Genomic DNA, 22,724 nt, shown 5'->3' with positions numbered 1-22,724 from the left:
AGCCAGCGTGGCGGGTGGGGTATGTGAGCTGCAGCCGTTCTAATAGAGGTTCGGTGCCTCCGTCCGCTGAAGCCATCGCAGCTCAAAACGTGTTTTGATGTGAGTTGGTGCGGTCAGAGTTGGGGATGCCTCAAAGTTGCACGCTGCTCAGAAAGCCCCTCTTCGTTACGGTCGGTACCGCCACGGGGTCGCATCGAAGTCTGATGTGTTGTGTTTCTGTACCGCTTAGGCTTTATAAGGGTATAAGCTATTGCAAAAGTAAGGGGTAGGAAGCAATTAAAATGCACAGAGCATGCTAAGCTGTGGCTTGGAGGCACCTTAGTGTAGGTAAAGCAGGCTTTAAATTAAAAAACAAAAAAAAAGTGTGCGGGGTGTGTGTATATATATATAAGTATGGAAGCATACTCTGGTTTCAGAATGGTAGAATGGAAACTTGAGAATCCTTGCAGGATTCACTGTTGTGCTTAGCAGGTTACTTACTATCTGCTGGCTCACACCTTGGGTGCACCCAATCAATGCAAAGTTCAGAGGTTTTTTATTAACTCATCTTCCTCATTGTTCTTCTAATTCAAATGGCTGAAGCCCTTTACATGAGCTGCTTTTGCTTTCTGTTACCAGTGCAGCAAAACTGGATGTATTGTATTACATGATACGCAGTTCTGTGTCTCTGTGTAATAGCTTCAAGGAGAGTAAAAGTGATGTGTACGTTCATCTGACCTTACTATAGTCTGGAGAGATATGTGCTATCACTTTCTAAACAGTACATACACTTTGTTGTACTTAATTGTACTGTGTAAGCATACTGCTTGTAGCAACAGTGTTTTGCTAATTGTCGTGCTGAAATATTGAGAATGTAAATGTTGACAAAGTCCTGCATACCAAGAAAATCTGAAGCTTTAATTTATAGTTTTGTTTATTTTTTTAAATGCTGTATTTATGTTCAATGGGCACATTATTTTCCAATAAGTTTGCTGTTGCCATCTCAAGAAAAACTGGCCTACGTGATACAGAGAGAGACAACTTTGTCCTTGGTCTGTACTTGAACTCGTATTTCTAATGATGACCTTTCTTATTATCTGTATCAGCTGTTCTCTCTAAATTGTGTTTCTCCATTCCAGTAGTCTTTAGATCCAGTTTATTTTTTCCGTAGTTTCAATTATAAGGGATTTTTTTTGTCAGAATAAAGAGAGTAGCAAAATAGAAAAGAAGGTATGTGTGTATACGTAGACACACACACACACAAACACCTAGATATATAAACCCACAAATATTTATATATATACCACTTCACTTTTTCCTTCATATTATCATATGTATATAAAAAGAAGTGTAAAGGTCAAAGCTTGGAAATGCTGCCCGTAATATATTGGAAGTGTCTGTTCCATTTTCCTTTGCCCCATCTTAGTTATGTATGTTTCCTCATGTTCCTGAGTATAGGTAAGCATATCTCATATAAACCACTGTAAAGTAACATAGTCTCCTAGATTAGCTCTGTGGAAGTTTACAGTAGAAGTCGTTATGCATGTATGTTAGGAGTAGGGAGCCCAGAATTTGCAGATCCTTTTCAAATAAGTTTGTCAGGCCTGCACTTCTAGTGCTAACCGGTGTGTTGTTTGTTTTTTTTAAAAAAAAAAAAAAAAAAAGCAAGGTGGGGAGAGGGTTATATTTTGTTCAAAAGAGCCCTGGCCTTGCAGAGTCTCTTCCCATATATTTGTTAGGCCAACAGTTCTAGCGATAACTGATGTGTTTAAGAAAGATGATGTAGTTCAAAAAGTTCTCAAAGTTTGATTTAACTGCTACTCCTCTACAAGTTTTTTCATTCATGCTTTGTTTTAATAAGTCTTTTAAGAACAAGACAGTGAGTCACGCCTTGTAGATAAAATCATTTTTCAGCAGTGTATCAGTCTCTGTGTCAATTCAGTAATAGAATCATAAGATCATACTGGTTTGGAAATCAGGGGTTTTTTTTGTTTGGAATTTCCTATTCTGCTGTTGTATTGCACTAATCTCGATAGATCTCTATCAATTTTTTTCCCGTTATCCTTGACTAGTCCTACAAATATATTTTTAATTTTTTTCTTGATATCTCACTATATGCAGTTATTCTCAGTGTTTGCAGACTTTCACTAAGTTCCATCGGTAGTCTTACATTAAAAAGTTCAGTTACTGCAGATTGTGCTTTATCTTGTTGTAGGTTCAAGATGCTGGGCAAGAGATGGTGGCGTCTTCTGTCACACCAGGATCAGGCAAATCGAAGGTAATCAGGCCTCACAAATCTAATTTATTTGGATAGCAGTAGTTGAAAGTGTTACTGCTTAGCGTGCAAGCTGTGACTAATAGGAAGACAATAAAGGTATTTTTAAACAGTTTCCTGTCTTCTGGACTTCTTGAAAAACTGATTTATAAACACTAGGCTAAGGTGTTTTGGAAAACATGGGAGGAGAAAATCTTTTATTGGTATGTTCACTTCCTGTTATAATATTTGATAAATATTAGTTGCATCCAGTTTTGGCAGTAGTCTGTTTCATAATGTACATAGAATTCTTTGCATATGTTGGAAACAAATTTAAACAATGTCAGTGTTAGGTCAGCATGCTATTTTCAAAACATTGTTCAAATTATATTACTGAATTATAACCCTTCCCAGCTGAGGTTTCCTGTCTAACTGATGCTGCCCAGTTATGTGCTCTAGAATGATTTCGGAACAGTACAGGATTAGGAGTAGTTTCTGTTATTGCACTTGAAATAACAGAATTGGATAACAGAACAGCAGTAATTTGGACTGTTATTGTTCTTGCAAATGTGTAGTAAGACAGTTTCTTGCCCTAAAACTTAACTTCTTGGAAGTGGGATGCTAAAATGCCTGGTTTTCTGCTTACCTTTGGGTTAGAGGAAGCTGGTTGCTCTAATACGTACTTTTTTACAGCTGGACACATTGCCCAAAGAAGATCTCATCAAGTTTGCAAAAAAGCAAGTGATGCTTATACAGAAAGTAAAGTCAAGATGTACAGGTACCTTACTGGAAAGAGAACAATTTCTGCCTTAATGCTTGGTGCTATCTGACCTTTCCTAATATCACTGCGTATTTTTGCTAGACAGATTTAAATTCCAGGCAAATATTCTATATTTTTTTCTGCAATTCCACTGTTTTTTTGTGGGAGGATAAGTACTGAAGTCCTTAGAGCAAGTGAGGGAAGAAAAAGAAGCATTGCTTTTGTCAGGTATTAAGTTAATTTTGATCTGGCAGTATGGCATGATAGAACAATGTAGCCTGTGCAAGAGTTGAAGTGGGATTTGTCTGTTTCCTGTATCAGTTGCAGGCATACTTGTTGCTTTTCAGGAAGCAGATGGAAGGGGTAATGTCTCTGATAGATTTTTCTATAATTAGCACTGTTGTAGAGTATGATGGCTTCTTTAAAGTAGTTATTTTATATTTGTTCATTTACTTTTTTAACAAGAAATTGTAAAATAGACCAAACAAACTTTTGTGTTAACCACCTAGAAGTATCATGTATAAATCTGTGCTGTCATGTGCTGTCCCTCTCCTCTCTACTGTCCCTTTTCCTCCAGTGGCCCACTACTTGGTCACTTCCCCTTGTTTAGAGTTACAGTTACACTGACTGCTGGTAGCTGCCCAGTGAAACAATAAGGATAGGAATGGGCTATACTGGGCTTTTCCTCAGAGGGGTTGTTCATAAGATCTTGTTCTTCTACCTGCTGCCTATCTTTAGAGAACCAGTAGGAACTGAGTGTCTTTTCTCTGGCTTAAATTGATCATGAAATAGAAGGTAAGACAATCATCAAAAGAATTCTTACCTGTTGGTCCTCTACCCAAACAAGGAAGCTTTGCTTCCTCGGGAAACCCTGCGAAATGTCAGGACTGGAGAAGTAGTACTGAATGTTTGTTGTCTTTCCATCACTCAGTAACAAACAAAAACTGACTGAGTAAAAGACATGTCTGATTTGAATAGAAGTGTTTTTAGGCACTGCATGTACTAGTAATTTGCTATTGTGATGGAGCATCAATTCATGCTGTGCAATTTCTATATTTTTTTTAAGAACTAGAGAAAGAGATTGAAGAACTCAGATCTAAAGCAGCTGCTGGAGGAGCTGATGATATTATTCAGGTAGGAATATGTAATGGGTTTCTAATGTATTACATAATGTTAGCTGAAATACATCTACAGAAATTATTTGGTAAATAGCTTTAAAACTGTTATTCAAACTGAATGTAATCAGTTTCCAGGAATTCAAGACACTTCCTAAAACCTCTTTTTTTTTTTTTTTTCCTCCTCCCCCCACGTCCTTACTCCACTTCTCGGAAAACAGTATTAGTTCTGTGAGGAGTAGTACAGAATAGTACAAATTCCTCAGCAAGGCTTTTTCCTTGTGTAGCTGGTTAGACAGGCTTTTGTTTATTTTTAGAATGACCACTGCGTAAAGACTTCAGCCATTTAGAAAACTTTTGAGACGGTCATTTGATGAGATCAGAAGCACATAAAGTTGCATGTCACAAGAAATAATCTTAGGAAACTAACTGGAATTTTTTTAAGTGGCAAGAACATCTGTCTTTCTCAAAGTAAGGGTCATAGATGGCATATGAAAGTGAAAATTGGTAGCGAGGAGGTATTTATCAACTGGAAAATTGTTTTTAATAATTTGGATGGAGATTTCTTTTCTACGGAAGTGAAGCTCCTCCACCACCACCTGGTGATAAAAAAATTAGCTTGTCAGAAATATGATTTTGAACGGAACCTAGTACTCAGCATCATTGTTTTAGTCTACATATTCCATATCTGTCATTTTTGGGCTGAAAGTAACTTTTAAAATGAGACTGATCTGTTTAATTGACAAAAAAAAGTCATGATCAATATGTGAGGTCCTATGGTTTGCAAAAATTGTTTAGGCTTCTGTTGTTAAGAAACCCTTATTTCAGTGATCTTTCTCCCTTAAAATTAGGCTCTCACAGAAAGACTGGATGTTGTACTTCTGGAAAAAGCTGAAAGTCAGCAGCAGTGTGTGGCTCTGAAAAAAGAAAATATTCAAACAAAGCAAGAAGCAGAGGTACTGAAATAAGCAATAGGACATTAGTAAAATATTTCAGAATTATGTTTATCTATTTTCTAGTTTTGTTTGATGTGTATTTCATTTTCATTTGAATCTTTTTCTTCACTTACCTGTGCTCTGTTTTACCTTATGAAACCTTTAGATTATTTTTTTATGTTAAAGCCTATTTTCTCTATACCCCCTAATTTATAGTTTTTGTGGAACTAACAATAAATATAAAATTCTTATATGGACCAGATAGATCTAAAGCTGTTCAAAAAGAATTCAGTATGCACATTAGTAGCCTACATATGTGATGACTTCAATCAGTCAGCTCTTGTCATTCCAGTGGAAATATGAGGTTTACATTCAGATATTCATAGGAAGGAGCCTGTCAGCCAAGGCATCTGTATTGTGTCAGTAATCTCAATTAGTAATAAAGTGAAGCGTGAATTGCTTGCAGTTGGTGAACATTGTTATATTCCAGGTACTTGAATCTGATGCGGTCTGTAATACATTATCAGAATAGTTGCTAAAGCTGAAGTCTTTAATGTGCATTTTGTGAAATTATGTTTGTAAACACAATTCAAGAGTTAGTTTTCCTTTCCTTTCTCATTATGTGAACGTTTTTGTACTATCTGCAGTGTCTTCTGAATTGAGTTGTCCTACTATAATTAGATATTTAAAAACTATAGCGATTTTTAAACTAAGGACCCTTAAATCTTCTAATTCATTATTGTAAAGAGTTTATTTGGAAATTGTGTGCTAAATTACCAGTATTTAATAACTTGCTTGTTTGTTCAGGCTGCCGTGGCTAAGACAGAAGAATTACAGAAGCAACTGGAGCAATCAAGTATTGACTCTCTGAAAGAAATAAAATCTCTGAAGAGTGAATTAGCAAATGCACAATGCAAACACAATGAGGATGTAACAAGGCTGAAAATGGAATTAGAGGAACAAGTGAAGAAACAGATGGGGCTGGTGGAACAGATTGAATGTCATAGTGATAGTCAAAAAGAAGTTAAAAGATTACAAGATGATGTCCAAAGAATTAAATCTACTTATGAGGAGCAAATTTTGTGTCTGAGCAAGCAGTTGGAAACTGTGAATGAGGACAAAAACAAAGAAGTGGCAAGTCTGCAAGAAACTATTAAAAGCAACTCTCAGTGTTACCATAATGAAATAAAAAATCTGAACGAAGAGCTTAAAAAATTAAAAATTGCCCATCAGGAAGAGGTGTCAGAGTTGATGCATCGGATTGAAATATCATATAAAGAAAATGAAGAAAAGCAAAATCAGATAAATCAGTTACAGCACAATTTGGCAGAGGAAAGCTTAAAAAAAGAGAAAAATGGGAAGGATGAAATGTGTGCTTGTACTGATCAGTGTGAATGTGACTTAGAGCAGCTGAGAGAAGTCTTAAATAAAAATGAAAACAAGATAGATGTTGTAGATACACACGAAGAACCTTGTGTAGAAGCAAAAATGGAAGAAAAGGTTAGGCACCTGGAGTACAGTTTAGAAGAGCTCCAGTCCCAACATAGCATACTAAAAGATGAGTTAACTTACATGAGTAATGTTAAACTAAAACTGGAAGAGGAAATCCATCGCATAAAGGATGAGTACTTCCATGAGCGGGAAGACTTGGACTTTAAGATAAATGAATTGCAGCTTACTAAAGAAGATTACTGGTGTGTAATTGAAAAATTAAAATTAGAGCTTCAAGCAGCAAGACAGCACTGTGAAACGACTGTACAAGAGCATAAGTTAGAGACTCAAACTCTGAAAGAGCAACATAAGAGAGAAATTTCTGAATTAAATGAAACTTTATTATCTGGTTCTGAAAAAGAAAAAATGACATTAGTTTTTGAAATGCAGGAACTTAGAGAGCAACTTGAAAAGCTAACTCAGGAGAAAGAAGAAGCAGTTTCCAATTACAATAGCCTGAGAGAGACAATGGAAACTCTACAGACTGAGCTAGGGGAGTCTGCTGGAAAGATCAGCCAGGAGTTTGAGTCAATGAGACAACAGCAAGCTTCTGATGTCAGTGAACTGCAACAGAAACTCCGAGCTGCTTTCAATGAAAAGGATGTTCTTCTTGAAACTGTGAATCGCCTCCGGGAAGAAACAGAAAAATTGTCATCTAATCAGCTAGAGATAGAAGAACTTAAATGTAAAATTGTTAGTCTTCAGGAGGAGAATAACATAATAACAATCTCCATCGACCAAAAAGAGACTGCTATGAAAGAACTGGAAGAGAAGGTCATTGCTCTTACTAATCAAAACAAGGATATTTTAAATGAAGTAAAATGCTTGGGTGAAGAGAGAGAAACCCTTCAGGAAAGTTGCAAGCAAGAACAAGGAAAAGTTCAGGAACTTCAGCAAGAAGTAGATGTTGCTAACCAGTACAATAGCGACCTGAAGAAAAAAGTGGAGGAATTAACAGGGAGACTGAACGAAGCTTTAACTGGGAAGAGTGAAAATGCTCAAACAGTAGAGCAACTGGAAAACCGGATTGAATCTCTGGTGCATGAGAAAGAGAACCTTTCATCTGAAATATATAGTCTTCATGAGGAAAATAAGAAAATCATTCAGGAAAAAGGTGAATTAAGTGAAGGTCTGGAAAAGATTATCTCTGAAAAAGATGGTTGGTTAGTGTTGAAAGAGCAGTCCGAAAACTTAGAAAAGAAACTACAAATGATGACTGCACAAAAAGACCAGATATCAACATTACTTGAAAATGAACAAGCACACAGATCCCTTATAAGAGCTCAGCTGTGCCACTTACTTGAGCAAGTGGGGTCCAGCGTTTCAGATTCTAACGAGGAATATGATTCTTTTAAGTTGTTGCAAATTGCAAATGAATGCTTGGCAAAAATGAAAGAAGAGCAATGCCTTGCTTTACAGAATGAGGAGAAAGTTCTTCATTTGCAACGAGAAATTGAGAGACTAGAGGAAGAAAATGCAGCTCAATATACAGAACATAGATCCCTGATTCAGGATTTTGAAAAAGAAAAAGATCTCTTGAGAGAAGAATTGGAAGGAGTGTTGTGTGAAAAAGAAGCCCTCCAACGTGATATCCAGGAGCTAAAGAATGCCAGTGAAAAAGCAAAGATTGAAAATCAAGATCCTTTGGCTAATATTGCAGAGATTACTCAAAAACTTGCTTTTTATGAAAGTCAAATACAAGAACAGCAAAAAGGATCAGAAAAACAAGACGACTTAAATTTCATTCTGGAACAAAAGGAAACTGAACTTAGAAATGTGAAAGACGAACTGAGTTCTCTAAAGGTTATATTTTGTTATTGAAGTATACAGACTAAACCTCTAAAGTCTTCAGAATTAAGGTTCAAAAAATACTTTCAATTCTCTCTTTTTTTTTTTCCTTGGCCTGAAAGTGAGTTTCCCTTCTAGAAAGCACGTGTTTCTGAGTTTCCTAGCACCTCAAAATCCCCTCCCTCCCCCTAGGAAAAAAAAAAAAAAAAGGTGAAACAAACCCAATGATAATGCGATTTTGACAAAAGTTGCTGTACTTGAACCTCTCTTCCTATCAATACCTCTCAAAGTGATCATTTAACTAGATGGACTAACTGACCTCATAATCTTTCACCTCTAACTTTCCGTGGCTCCATCTCAAACAAAACTGCTCCTTGATCTGCATTAGCTACTCCTGACTTCAGGTCCTGGGAATTGGTGGTTGTGTAAAACTGACAGCTGCAGAATTAACGGTCTCCCATTTTCTGTCCTTGGACAGGATGGAAAGCAGCTGTTAAAGGTTGGAATGTTTTCCTTTCAACATAAGTATGCTTTTCAGTTACCAAACTGATATGAAATTGCACATAAAGACTTTCTTGGTAGTAAGAGCATAGGCACAGTCCAGCTGTAGCTGAAACTTCTGGTGGCTTGTTAGGGGAAAAACAGATATCACAAAGAAATTTTTGTAATACTTCTTATATCTTTGTTTATAATACAGAATTTAATGGAGACAGTGACTGAGAAAACTGACCAACAGTCTTCAGTAGCAGAGCTTCAAGAAAAAATTGGTATCTTTCCCACTGTCCTCTTTTATGTAAACTGTTTGGGGTTTTTTGTTTGTTAGTTTTTCTTTCTCTGCGTAATTGTCCTGTATTTCCTACAAGCCAAGGAATGTGGGGAAGTAGATATCAATGCAACTTCCTACAATATTCCTTCCAGTAGGGATTTAAAATATCGTTAGCAATCTGAAGTCAGTTATCATTTGGTATTTCTTAAAGTTTTTTCTTCCTGTGTACATTTGGCCATAAACAGTGTAGTGGATTTCATCTTTATTTTTTAAATATGGCAAATAATTGTGTCAATAAGAATCCCTAAGGCTGCCAAGAGGAGAGGAAAGCAACACTTTGCCGAAACTACTGTTGCCTTGTAGTTATCCCAACACATTAGAAAGAAAATGCTTCTGAATTGTAGCAACTGTATGTAGAAGTAGACGGGAGTATGGCTCTTAACGTTAACTGTGATGGAAGCCTGTGAAACAGGGAAATATTGTCCCTAAGCTGTCTGTGCAGCTGGGTGTTTTAGCTTCAGATTAAATTCAAATGCTTAACGGAATGAAACATTTGAATGTCTCCCCCTGCTTTATATTTTGTTTTGTTTTGAAGTAATGCTGATATTTGTGTTCTAATTGAATTTCATTTCATTTCTTGGGGGAGAGGAGAGGCATATTTTTTCACTTTCCAATTTATTTATTTTAGGAAGACTGGAAAAAGAATCTGCAGAAAAAGGAGAGAAGCTAAATAAAATTAAGGTGGTTGCTGTGAAAGCAAAGAAAGAATTAGATGTCAGCCGAAAAGAGGTACCCTTACTGCTTTTTAATACAAATAATATTCTGCGTGTGGGTTTCTATTTTAATGACATGCACTTCTTTTTAATAAGATGCAGACGCTGAGGGAAGAATTGGAGTTGGTACGATCAGAAAAAGATCAGTTGTCTGCTTCAATGAAAGATGTCATTCAAGGAGCTGAAAGCTATAAGGTAAGAATAGTACTACATTTATAAAAGGTTAACAGTCAGAAAATACTTTCCTTTTAAAGCCTAGCCTGGATATATATTGCTATTTACTTGCACAAGTATGTTTGGCAAATGAAACTGTGTCAGTGCAGTTGAGTACCCAAATCAAGAAATGTCAGGTTCTAGTAACGGAACTGTGCAGCTGCTGTCAAAAGAAAATAAGGCGATTCCTTTCTACTGGGTGGTATTTTTAAATCTTTTATGTATCAAACAATGTGTTGCTGAGACAAAACATTGTTATGAATTTTTCAAAGTACGTTACGTGGTAGATCAGTTAGAAAGTCCTTAAGTGATAAAGACATAAGCTGGCAATTCCCTGGGAGCGAGTCCTCTTGGAGCACGTCTCTGGGCACACAAAACAGGAGCAGGTGGCTGGGGACACTCGGCATTGATTCACCAAGAGTAAATTGTGTCTGATTAATCTGATCATCTGCTATGATAAAACAATTGGAGTTGTGAATGGGAGGAGAACAGTGGATGTGACTTATCTTGACTTTAGGAAGGCTTTTGATGCTCTCTCACAGTACCCTTGTATCTGCACTGAGATGTTATTCTAAATGGGTAAACAACTGAATAGGTACCTAAAAAATAATTTAAAAAAAATAGTTGCATGGTTTGACTCACAGATAGAGATTAATGGCTTGTACTAGATGCCAATAACGAATCGGGTACTAAAGGGGTCTATGCTGGGACCTGTCCTGTTTAACTTTAACAGTGACCTGGAGAAAATGATGGAGTGCACATTCATCAAGTTCTCTAATTATTCCTAATTGGGAACCAGTCAATAGACACGAGCTCAGGGATTCCATTCAGAGGCATCTAGACATGTGTGAGGAATGGAATGACAGAAACCTTTTGAAGTTCAACAAAGACAGATGCAAATTTCTTCATGTGGGAGAGAGGGACTCAATACAAGCTGGGGACTGTTGCTGCTGAAAAGAATTTCAGGGTTTTATTAGGCAGTACACGGCGAATGAGGAAACTGTGTTCAGGTACCAAAGGTGGCTGCAGTATCCTGGGTTGCGAGAACAGGAGTACGGCAAGTAGGTCAAGGGAGGTCGTTATCTGTCTTCGGTCAGCAGTCCCGTGAAGGTGAAGGGTCTAGCGCACAAGTCCTATGAGGAGCAGCTGAGGGAACTGGGATTGTTTAGCCTGGGGAAGGGGAGGCTGAAGGGAGACCTTACCACTCTCTACAGCCACCTGAAAAGGAGGTTGTAGCAAAGTGGGTGTCGGTCTCTTTTTCTCAAGTAACAAGTAATAGGATGAGATGAAACAGCCTCGAGTTGTACCAGGGGAGGTTTAGATTGGATATTAGGAAAGACTTCTTCACCGAAGGGGTTGTCAAGCATTGGAACAGGCTGTTCAGGGAAATGGTTGAGTCACCATCCCTGGAGGTATTTAAAAGATGTGTAGATGTGGTGCTGAGGGACATGATTTAGTGGTGGTTTTGGCAATGATTCTATAATTCTATGACATCATTGGGAGTATTGCAGTCAGTCTTGTCCCTCTTTCTCCCCCCAAATACAAGAAAGACATTGGTAACCTGAAATAATTTCAGTGGAGGGTGACCAGGATGATCAAGGGACAGGAATATGTGATGTACAAGGCTAAGAAATTACTCAGCTTGGAGAAGACTTCAAAGGGACCTAATAGCAGCCTTCCGGTACCTACAAAGACGTTATCAGGGAAATACAGTCAGGTTATTAATGGTGGTGCAAGATGATAAACAGTAGTCTTAGACTGAAATTCAAGATTCCGACTGGATACATGGATAAGGTTTTTTACCCTATGAGGATAGTCGAGCTTTGGACCAGGTTGCCCATAGGTGTAGTGCCATCTCCGTCCTTGGAGGCAGGTCCTTGAAAAGACCTGGCTGGACAAAGCTCTGAGCAACCTGGTCTGATCTCACTGCTGGCCCTGCTTTAAGCAGGAAGTAGACCACTTGAAGTCTATTGCAACCTGAATTATTCTAGAATTTCTAGAATATTCTAGAAACCTTTTTCAGGGTTTCTCACAGAGCCTGTAATGGAACAATAGCTTTAATTTCATTCTGATATTTCTGATGTTGCAGTAAGACAACTGATATGCTGAAATATTCAGAAGATAAGTAAGCATCTGAGATATAGAATATGCTTATTCAATGTATATTGTAAAAAAAGGTTGGTTTTGTGTTTGTATGTGTTAAGAATCTTTTGATGGAATACGATAAGCAAGGAGAACAGCTGGATTCTGAAAAAGGCAGAGCAAGTAATCTTGAACGTCAGATAGATGACCTCACAAGACAGCTACAGGTGGCGTCCCAGCAGGTTGGTTCAGTATGTGTGTCTGATCTATTGATAATTACAGTAAAAATTATTTTACTTACTGAGTGTAAGTTTTATTAATGTGATTGATACTATATATAGTTTCCTAATCAAAACGTGCTTTGGATAATGGCTTGAAATTCAGGTGGCTGTGGTTTTTTGGTGGTTGTTTTTTGTTGGGTTTTTTTTTCAACACTTGATACCTTATCTGGGCTGTGAAAAAGGTAAATATGTCTAGAATGTCTGGCTTTTTCAATAGATAGTTTAATTTACCCCAGGTCAATTTATAGAGAAGGGCAGGTGACCAACTCTGGCTTGGGTTGGATGTGAAATTGTCTTGCATATACCAGAAATAAAACCAAAGTATCAAACTTGCTCTGTTTCTCTGATTTCACACCTACAGTTCTTAAAAGTTACTGTACTTCAAAAGTGTTATATTTCTTTTCTTCTATTTCTTCCACAAAATGTGTTTTTGTTATTTAATCAACAGTGTTTAAACACAGTAATTAATTATGGGTTTTGCATCCTTCTCAAAGTGGAGACTTTAAGGATGCATTGTGGAGTACCGTAGTAGCATTCAGAAGAGTTTTTAAGTTGGTAATTAAACAGCTGTGAGACGCTTCTGCAAAGCTAACTGAAATGGGTTTGAGATTTACGATTTAAACTCCCAAGCCCCATACATAATTACACTGAAAATCCACCTAGGTCACCATTTCCTTATAAATGGAAGCTAGTAGTGAAAAGCATAGGAAGAAATGACAATTAGTAGCATATATTCTGGTGATTATGCAGACACTGAATTTTTTATGTTTATTATGAAGTATTTTGTAAATAAAAACGCTGCTTAGGTGATTGGCACTTCTTTCACTTAAGTAATTCTTTCACTTATACTTTATCCTTAATCTGCATAATAGAGACTGAGATAAAGCATTGAAGATGTCAAATTTAAATCTGTTAAAATCATTGCAAAATAGTTCAGAGATAGGAGGAGTTCTTACTGTGTACTGATATTATCTCATTGAAGGCTTGATGGTGCTGCAGTTAAATCTTTTCTATGAATAGTGTGATTCATTTATTTATAAATACAGCAGCTGTATTTGAAGTGGGGCAATAAGTGCTTGAACCTTGCCTATTATTGTGGGATGAAAGGATAAATGTTGGGAATTTTTTTTTTTTTTCAGATTTCTTGTAATTCTAGCCATCTTACAGAAAGCTAGGCAAATGAACTCTGAACAAAATCAAATTGTGCTAGTGACTTTAATTTAGCCTATTTCTTAATCTGGTTCAAAACAATTAAGGTGGTCAAGACTCATCTGTAGGAGTGCTATTTGTAAGGAAGTTGGGTAGAAGTTGGTGTTTGTTTTTTAAATATAGACAATATATTATCTGTCAAAGTCACATTCATCTTATGTTTTTATCTTTCCACTATGATCCTTTCAGCATGATCAGTTACAGTCTGCTAATGAAGACCTCCTGGCTCGTGTTGAAACACTGCAATATAATGCTAAGCTGCTGGAAGCTCAGATACTGGAGATACAAAGAGCCAAGGCGAAGGCTGACAAAGAACTAGAAGCTGAAAAGCTTCTAAAAGAACAGAAAACAAAGGTAGTAGTCTGTAAAGATGGCACATAGGCTGAAGCATTATTTTCAGTGGATGTGACTTCTGTTAGACCTTGTAAACTGTGTTTTTATAGAACAAGCTCCATACTGTCTCTTCTTGATACTCTACTCTGTCTTTTTGAAGACTTGGTCCATTCATTGAATAACTTTGCAAGACTGCCACTTAGAACAGATAGGGGGATTGTTACAGAATGTGAAAAACACTTCATAATCTTCTGTGTTTTCCTTTGGTTTCCGGTGATTTCCTCAAAAGAAAGAATCTTTTATCTTTGTACAACCTAAGTGTATGTGTGTGTGTTTAAGTGTAAATAGATGCTGACATCTATTTTGAAATTGGACTGCATAATTGAGAAGTATTTAAATTTCAGGAACATAGCAGTGCTGTCCGAGAAATGGAGGAGCTTCAGATGCAACTTCAGAAGGAAAAGAAACATCTGCAGAAAACTATGCAAGAACTTGAGCTGGCCAGAAAGGTAGAGCTACTGTTCATGTTAGTGCTTAACGGACTACCAAAGATTTTGGCCCATCTTGCTGTGTTGAATGCCTCCCTTTCTGTTCTGAGGATTTTTAAAACCCAAGGTTTGCAAAAGGGAAAACTCGAGGGTTTTTACCCCTGGTTTTGTGTTTGGAGAGCTGATGTGTACTTTGTTTTTTTGGTTTGTTTTTTTTTTTAATTTTTTGTTAGTTTGTTTAGCTTGGGTTATGTGGCCTGTCATAAGTAGAAAAAGAAATAGAATTCATATGTCTGAAGTACTTGTATGGTGCATTATTCGGAAGCTGCCCTTGTTGTAAGGACCGAAAATGGTAGAAACTAATATCTGCAAAATACCTGCTGGTAAAACTGTTAAAACTAGCAACAGGTTTTTCAAAGCTTATGGTTCTTGTTTGAAAGCAGGTTATTTACTGTGGATATGGAAAGCTGATGAATGGGTGTTGCTTGTGGATGTGGGTAGTAATAAAGTTTTTGTTTGATGGGCAATATAGTTTTTTAATATAATTTAAAAAAAAATCTTAGCAGCCAAGGCATATTGTAAGCTGTAACTTGATTGTGTGTAACTTCCAGGATGCTCAAAAGAGTACACTGATGGATATGGAAATAGCTGATTATGAAAGGCTAGTAAAAGAACTTAATCAGAAGATTACTGATAAAGACAGTAGAATAGAAGATCTTGAGCAAGAGACGGGAATTCAGAAACAAAAGCAAGAGACCCTGCAGGAAGAAATAAGTGAGTAAAATATAAACTGCAAGACTCTATGGTATACTTAGTAATGATAAAAAAATACAATTCACAAACAACTCAAGTTGATGAGTAGGAGTAAGGTTTGCAAAGAGTACTAAACAGTTACATAGTCAAAATTACTTTTCCATAAAGGAAACTTTACTAGGGCATCAGTCACTTTGTCCTGTATACAGCAAATAAAAGCCAAATTGTCTGCCCGATAAACTGTGATTCTTACCTCATTAAGTTAATCATAAGTTCTGAAGGTCAGTGACTGACAGGAGTTTTTGGTCTGACATAGTACATACATAAAACTTTTTAGTTAGCATGTGGTTAAACATTCCATTTTTTCTTATCATTAACTGTAAGTCTTAAAACAATTTGATTTATTAGAAGATCTTTGTGATACTTGGAAATTGGATACTAAACTAATTGTTTGCAGCTCTTAAGAAGTCTATCAGAATTTGCTTAGATATTTTCCAATACTTTTAAGGAAATAGAGGAGGGAAGTTTCTTTTGCGTATAACTGCTGTTTTCTGCATTAGAGTCACTTCAGTCAACTGTGCAACAAGATGAGGAAAGAAATGCCAAGATAAAACAACTCCTGGTGAAAACCAAAAAAGAACTGGCTGATTCAAAACAAGCTGTAAGTCTCAATGTCAATGGTTGTATATTCCATTAAAAAAAAAAAAAAAAATCAGCTGATAGCTGAACTATTAAGTTGCTGAGGTTTGGGGTTCTTTAATAACCAGGTAATTTTATCGTGCAGGAAAATGACCATCTAATGTTGCAGGCATCATTAAAAGGGGAACTGGAAGCCAGTCAACAACAAGTAGAAGCCTATAAGGCAAGAAACTTCACTTATTTGTTAGTATAAGGTTTCTTATTTAAGTAATAAGGATGTGATTTGTACTGGGTGGATGGAATATAGGGTGAAGAATGAAAAGGTGTTACTTTTATTGTTTGGGTACTTGTTCTTTTTCTTGAATGAGTTTTGTCTGTTTGCGCCTTTCACAAAAATTTCCCTTGTGGTGGTGTTTAAACAGCTTTACCCTTTCTTGCTCCTCTTTACTTTCCCTTTCCACAAAAAAAAAAAAAAGAGGACTGTGTAATTTGAAGCTTGGAACTGGGATATGTTTTAGAACAGTTCTATAAAAATGGAAGTTGCTCAGTTTAAAAACAGAAGAATGCAGCATCATAATTGGAAATCTCAAGTGTTGGCCATCTGTATAAACTTTGTTATTTGGGCAGAATAGGAACTGAATGTAAAGAAAAGTAGCGGGGAGGGGAGAGGGACTGGCTTTCTTAAATGCTGCCACTTCTTTCTCGTCAAATCTCTCTATAAAAAACTTCTTTTTTTTTAATTAAGTAGATTGTAACCCATAGAATCACAGAATGGTTAGGGTTGGAAGGGACCTCTGGAGATCATCTAGTCCAACCCCCCTGCCAGAGCAGGGTCACCTACAGCACGTTGCACAGGACAGTGTCCAGGCGGGTTTTGAATGTCTCCAGAGTGGGAGACTCCACAACCTCTCTGGGCAGCCTGTTCCAGTGCTCCACTACCCTCAAGGTATATTTTTTTATTGGATTGTAATTTTATATTTACCAGTTCTGTGCAGGAATTACTATAGTAGAATCTTATGTGCTCTGTGACACATGGCCTTGGAGAGGGAAGAAAAAATTATGTCGTAGTGAAGTTTTCAACTGACTTTTTCAGATTCAAGTGGCTGTACTAACATCAGAAAAGCATAAAGTTCAGGAACACCTGCGAACTTCTTCAGAGCAACACCAGCGTACGTTGAGTACCTACCAGCAAAAAATTGCAACCTTGCAAGAAGAGTGCAGAGCAGCCCAGGTACTTTACTTCTTCCACTAATGTCAGAGACTTTAGAAGGAAGATTTACTGCACTCTCTGTCTGCTGTTCTAAAAATATTCTGTGGATCTTTCTGTCTTGTGTTTTTGTCTGTCACAAATTGGGAATTATCCCAGTGCTTAATGTATTTGAGTTATATAGAGGACAAGCCAGAGACTGTCTTCGTTTTCTTGTATCACTCGTGGTGGAATGTCTGGACTGCACTCTTATATTTCCAGTAGGGAAAACCTTGTGTAGTGGGGAGTCAGAGTTCATTTAAGATGATCAGCACGTATACACTGAGGGCATGGAAAAAGAAGCCTTTAAAGAAAAGGAGGGAAGAACAAACAGAAAAGGAATATAATTTGCTCCATACAAAACCAGTTAACACAGATACCACAAAAAAAAACCTGTGAAAAATATATTTGCAAATACCTTTTAATATGCTGCTATATGAACAGTTTCTTAATTGGCAGCTGAGCTGCACGTGAAACTGACACTATTGCTGAGGTTTTTATTGTTTCTGTGTTTCTGTCCATATGACAGTGTTAGGTGTTCCTGGAGTCTAGTGTTTGCATTGGAGACAGACATTCAGAATATAGTAGGACTGTTATGTTCAAACTACCTTTGTGGAGATTACTGCTCCACACTATGGCCCCTTTTGTATGATAGGTGTGCATCCTGCAGAAAAGTAACAGTTGAACGCAGCCTCTCAAAAAACTGCATTTTAAAATGGTGAACTGAAATGGACAAACTTTGTGGTTGCTGCCAGAGGAGGCTTGCCTGAGTTGTACTGGTAGATATGGATCATGGTTTTACAAACGCATTCTTCATAACTGGGGACTTACAGTACCTATCCATGGTGGCTTGCTCCTTGATGTTGCGAAACGAGTAAGGGTGTAGATCTTCCACGATGGCATGGCTTGAAGCTGTTGGAAGTTTAGCGTTCCTCTTTAGGTGCTCTACATCTATAAAATAGGTATTAATACAAGGCTATTAACAAAGGAAGATTCTGTCTAAAGGAAAGGTGGACACCAAAGCAGATACTAGGTTAGAAGGCAGAAGTCATGCTGACATTTAAGGCTGTGTACCTGAAGACTTATGATTAGTCTAACTCATGTAGTTGGACAGGAAGAAAAGAGGATTAACTTAAAGAAGATGCCCACAATCTTACAGACTCCAGAAAAGCTGGAGCAGTGGCTAACCAGGGTCAGCACTGTGAAATTTCACTTACCAGTTCAGCTGAAGAGAAACTTTCGAAACTCCTCCTCTTGGAGATGAGAACATTTTAGTCATCTCAAGGATGACTAATGAATCCATGAGTTTCTCCTAAGATCCAAGAATGAAAACCTACACCTGCATTTTCTTAGAGGACTATACAACACGAGTACTTGAAGGATGGGATTAATTCTTGCTGTATAGTGTACAGTCAAGGATGAAGCTACTATGTTGTGAGGTAATTTTCTGTATGTACACAGAAACTTATTTAGCCGCTGAATTTAGAAGAGGAGACCAAACAACCTTACAATCAACTAGAGTATTATATCTTGTACTGTGTATTACCATTACAAGACTGACTTAAATCCTCAAAATTATGCATAACTTTAAGGCATACTAGATTTTTTTCACCTGGGTAGTACAAAAGGAAAACAGAATTATCCCTTTTTATCCTTTACTTCTGCTTTCATTTAAACCTGTTTGATAGAACCCCTTGGTTGTGAATCTCTGCTGAATGCAATTTTTGAATTTGCAAGTGTTCGTTCTTTTCTATAATACTGATATGTTGAAGATCAGTGTCTCTCAAGTTTCACTTTTTATGATATTCAATTAAAGTCTAAAGAAACATGATCTGTTATGGTAGTCAGTATTTTAGTTATCCACTTAAAATAATCAAATGCAACAGGTGGTTCATAATTTCTTTTGTCAATGTAAGATGCATTTCATTTTAGAGAAATAAGGGAGCAGCAGTTAATAGCATAGCTTATTAATGGTTTTTTTATCTTATAGGCTGAACAAGCATCTGTTACTTCTGAATTCGAGAGCTACAAAGTCCGTGTTCATAATGTTCTAAAACAGCAAAAGAATAAATCTGCTTCTCACACTGAATCTGAGGGAGCCAAACAAGAAAGGTAAAACTAAAATTTGTATATGCATACAGAAAACTACTGATACTTGAGCTATCGTGTTTGCCTTGCTAATTTCTGACCAACAAGGGAGTTATGCTATTTAACTCTTTGCTTCAATAAGGAAAATATCAGAAGGGAGGCAGTTTGCTTCCCCAGTTACTTTGGCTTTAAAAAAAAAAAAAACAAACACAGCTCTATTTCTATAAACATTATTTGATCTGTAGTCTAACTGTGGCTCTGCCTATTTGAACTGAAGACAGATCATCAGGTTGTACCAGAGTGGTACTATGTTAGTTTCTAATTCCTTGATTTGCCTTTTTTAACATTTATTTTTGTGTACATTAGCCGTTGTTACAGTCAGAAGGAGAAGTAAAGTGTTAGGAAGATTCTTACGATTCTCATGAGCAGAAATTAGCCAGCATCTTTTGTGTGGACTTGACACATCATTTTCTCTGATAGAAAGTATTGCAGCAAAGTACCATTTCCAATTAAGAAGAAAAGAGCAGATTGATACTGTTCAGCTGAGCTCACTTTGAACTTTTTCAGGAAGGAATGGTTTAGTGTACAGTCAAGGATGTCTGGCAATTAACTGGCTGCCAGTTAATTCAGATTTATGAAATACTGCTGTCTTAAACTGTTATATGAGGAAAGACTTGGGGGCGGGGGGGAAGTTACACTGCCAAAGCTTTCCTGAAAATCATTTAAGTGTAGTTGTAAGCCAGGTAAATTCAGATTCACTTCAGAAAATGTGTGAACCTACTTTAAAAGTAGATCAGTTCCTGTAAGTTATTTTTATAAGTTATTGATAGCTGTCCTTGGTGACAGACGGCATTTATGTGTAAGATGTCAAAAGTAATTGCTGACACAGATCTTAAAAGAGTACATGCAATTGCTGCTGAAAATCCACCAGAGGGAGACTTGTGCTTTGTTAGAGGACTTTGGTTTTACGGTATCTTTGGGGCTTTTTAAATACATCTACTCCTTCTTTTCTTTCAAGCAAGCAAACTGCAAGAGTTGCATTTCTTTGTCTCTCCTTTTTGCAGAATTTTAAAAAGTTCTGGCATTGTTAGGTTTTTGTGAAAGAGGGTCACATTGGAAACAAAGTGGACAAATAATAAAGCAATAACCAGATGATGTAGTTTTCAAAGAAATGATTTACAAGTATCAACTCTAAGGTTAATGAAATACACAGTTCATGAGATATTGAAGATGTATATAAGTACAGAAAGCATAAAAGGAGAATGTGAGATTTTTTCCTCTTGGTATATCCGATTTTGATTTATTTCTGACTAACAAAGTTTATCTGTTTTTATGGATTGTTGTGGCTTTCTAGTCATTTGCTCAAAATCTCCTCCAAAGACTTGTCTCCCATATTCAGTCCCACTGGACTGATGTGCATTTACTACACAAACAAAAGAACTTCCACCACTTTTAAGAAGAAATTGTTTCTCCCATCTGTATCCCGTATATTCTCCTTCTGGCTTGTTCCTCCCAACCAACTTGAAGTAGAAAGTGGTAGCAGTCGCACTTTCTATCCCAATAGTTACATTCCCAGCAGTTCAGATGAGATGTGATAAATCTATTTGTACCTATATTGAAACACAGTTAGAACTTTCCTAATCGTTTCTGCTGCAGTCACATTCTGAGATTTGTCACGGTGCTGTATCGATTTAATTAATAAATAAGCAATTTAGATCAGCTATCCAAAATGTTGTAGATATAATACAGGTTCTGAAATAATATAATTCTTTTAAAATGTATGTTGTTTGTTTCTTTTTTCTCCCCGTTGTAGAGAACAGTTGGAAATGGTGATAGATCAACTTAAAGTTAAGCTGCAAGATGCTCAGCATAATTCACAGACGAATGCATCTGAACTCCAGGCATTGCAGGCTGAACATGACACCCTGCTGGAAAGACACAATAAGATGCTGCAAGAGACTGTTGCAAAAGAGGCAGAACTCCGTGAAAAGTATGGTCTGCTGATGAATAGATGGAGATGTTTTATTTTGTGTGACCTTTAAGGGCTAGGCCTGTAGTGGCCTATAACTGTATTGCCAAAGAAAGGGCACAACTTTTCAGAAAGTTAAAGGAATTTTCAGAAGGATTGTTTGCTATTTTTCATCAGTCTTCAGAAATTTCAGCAACGAAAACGAAATAGTAGCTGATGACGGAATTTGCGATTTCTCCAAGTTTTCTACCTGTTAACTATCAGATTTTTTTTTTAAGCATGTTAACTATTTTAAGTCCAGTACTCAGCACTATGTTTGTGTTAGACTGCTCAACCGAATTTTTATCATAGAATGGTTAGAGTTGGAAGGGACTTTAAAGATCATCTAGTTCCAACCCCCGTGCCCTGGGCAGGGGCATCTTCCAATAGGCCAGGTTGCTCAGAGCCCCATCCAGCCTGGCCTTGAACACCTCCAGGGACGGGGCATCCACAGCTTCCCTGGGCAGCCTGTTCCAGTGTCTTGCCACCTTCAGAGTAAAGAATTCTTTCCTAATATCTAATGTAAATCTTGCCTCTTTTAATTTGAAACCATTAACCTTTGTCTTATCACTATACTCCCTCCCTATCTTTCCTGTAGGCCCCCTTTGAGTACTGGGAGGCCGCTATACAGTCTCCCCAGGAGCCTTCTCTTCTCCAGGCTGAACAACTGCAACTCTTTCAGACTGTCTTCATAGGAGAGGTGCTCCAGCCCTCTGATCATCATGGCCCTCCTCTGTACTCACTGTGACAGCTCCATGCTCTTCTTATGTTGGGGGGCTCCAGGGCTGGATGCTCTATGGATGTTTCCTATTAGAAAAATACGGTAGTTAAATGCAGAGCAAACAATTTCAATGACAAAATATCCAGTCCTGCACCCACCAAGTGCCCTTCTTACAGAAAGTATGGTTTTCTTAAGTCTGTGCTTGCCACAACCTTAATCTGCTATTTCTTTCAAAATATAATGAGAATGTTTTCAAATATATTTCAATATATTCTCAATATTTTTAGATTCAGTCTGTTTCATCTGTATCACTTGAAAAAACACGAGTACCTAATACTTGAGCTCTTCACAAAGGGTGTTTTCTTGTCTTGAACAAAGAAGTTCACATGAAATAGTCATTAGAAATTACAGCTTAGTATTAGGAACTGTTGACTTCTTGTCTCTATCTTTGTACTGTTTTATCTATTCCTGATAGCCACATGATGATTCATTGTAATCAAAAAAATCGTGGTGTTCTGCGTTTTTCTGGAAACAACCCATATCACAGTAGGCTCCCTTTGTACCCAGAGAGACTAGTTCTTTGCTACTCTGGCTATATTTAAGTTTGTGTGCTTATAAGGCCAAGTCCTATGCTTAGTCTTTCCATACATGCACTTGTTTAATTGCTTGTGACAGTTCTGTCTTGCTTCTGGAGTACCTCCAAACCAAGTACAATTGATGTGTTACTGACATTTTTCTCGCTAGCAACTACACTCTTCTACCTTCTTTTGCACTGGAAGCTGAAGCTTAAAAAAAAAAAATT

The 22,724-nt window shown here is 37.1% G+C and overlaps 1 protein-coding gene across 1 annotated transcript in view; it reads left to right on the top strand.

Moving 5' to 3' along the window:
* GCC2 (GRIP and coiled-coil domain containing 2) overlaps positions 1-22,724 on the top strand; it is a 28,610-nt gene that overhangs the window by 164 nt on the left and 5,722 nt on the right. The window contains exons 2-18 of the mRNA XM_009883109.1: positions 2,195-2,257; positions 2,927-3,011; positions 4,060-4,127; positions 4,960-5,064; positions 5,851-8,337; positions 9,020-9,089; positions 9,777-9,877; positions 9,958-10,056; positions 12,279-12,398; positions 13,836-14,000; positions 14,384-14,488; positions 15,079-15,241; positions 15,781-15,881; positions 16,005-16,082; positions 16,953-17,090; positions 19,096-19,217; positions 21,007-21,183. Coding sequence (XP_009881411.1) covers positions 2,195-2,257; positions 2,927-3,011; positions 4,060-4,127; positions 4,960-5,064; positions 5,851-8,337; positions 9,020-9,089; positions 9,777-9,877; positions 9,958-10,056; positions 12,279-12,398; positions 13,836-14,000; positions 14,384-14,488; positions 15,079-15,241; positions 15,781-15,881; positions 16,005-16,082; positions 16,953-17,090; positions 19,096-19,217; positions 21,007-21,183 — 4,247 coding nt within the window. The remainder of the gene's footprint in view (positions 1-2,194; positions 2,258-2,926; positions 3,012-4,059; positions 4,128-4,959; positions 5,065-5,850; positions 8,338-9,019; positions 9,090-9,776; positions 9,878-9,957; positions 10,057-12,278; positions 12,399-13,835; positions 14,001-14,383; positions 14,489-15,078; positions 15,242-15,780; positions 15,882-16,004; positions 16,083-16,952; positions 17,091-19,095; positions 19,218-21,006; positions 21,184-22,724) is intronic.

The sequence above is a fragment of the Charadrius vociferus genome, unplaced genomic scaffold (genome assembly GCF_000708025.1).
Source record: "Charadrius vociferus isolate BGI_N301 unplaced genomic scaffold, ASM70802v2 scaffold92, whole genome shotgun sequence".
Classification (NCBI taxonomy): Eukaryota; Metazoa; Chordata; class Aves; order Charadriiformes; family Charadriidae; genus Charadrius; species Charadrius vociferus.
The sequence above is the reverse complement of the archived record's forward strand: the minus strand, read 5'-3'. Positions and strand labels throughout refer to the sequence as shown.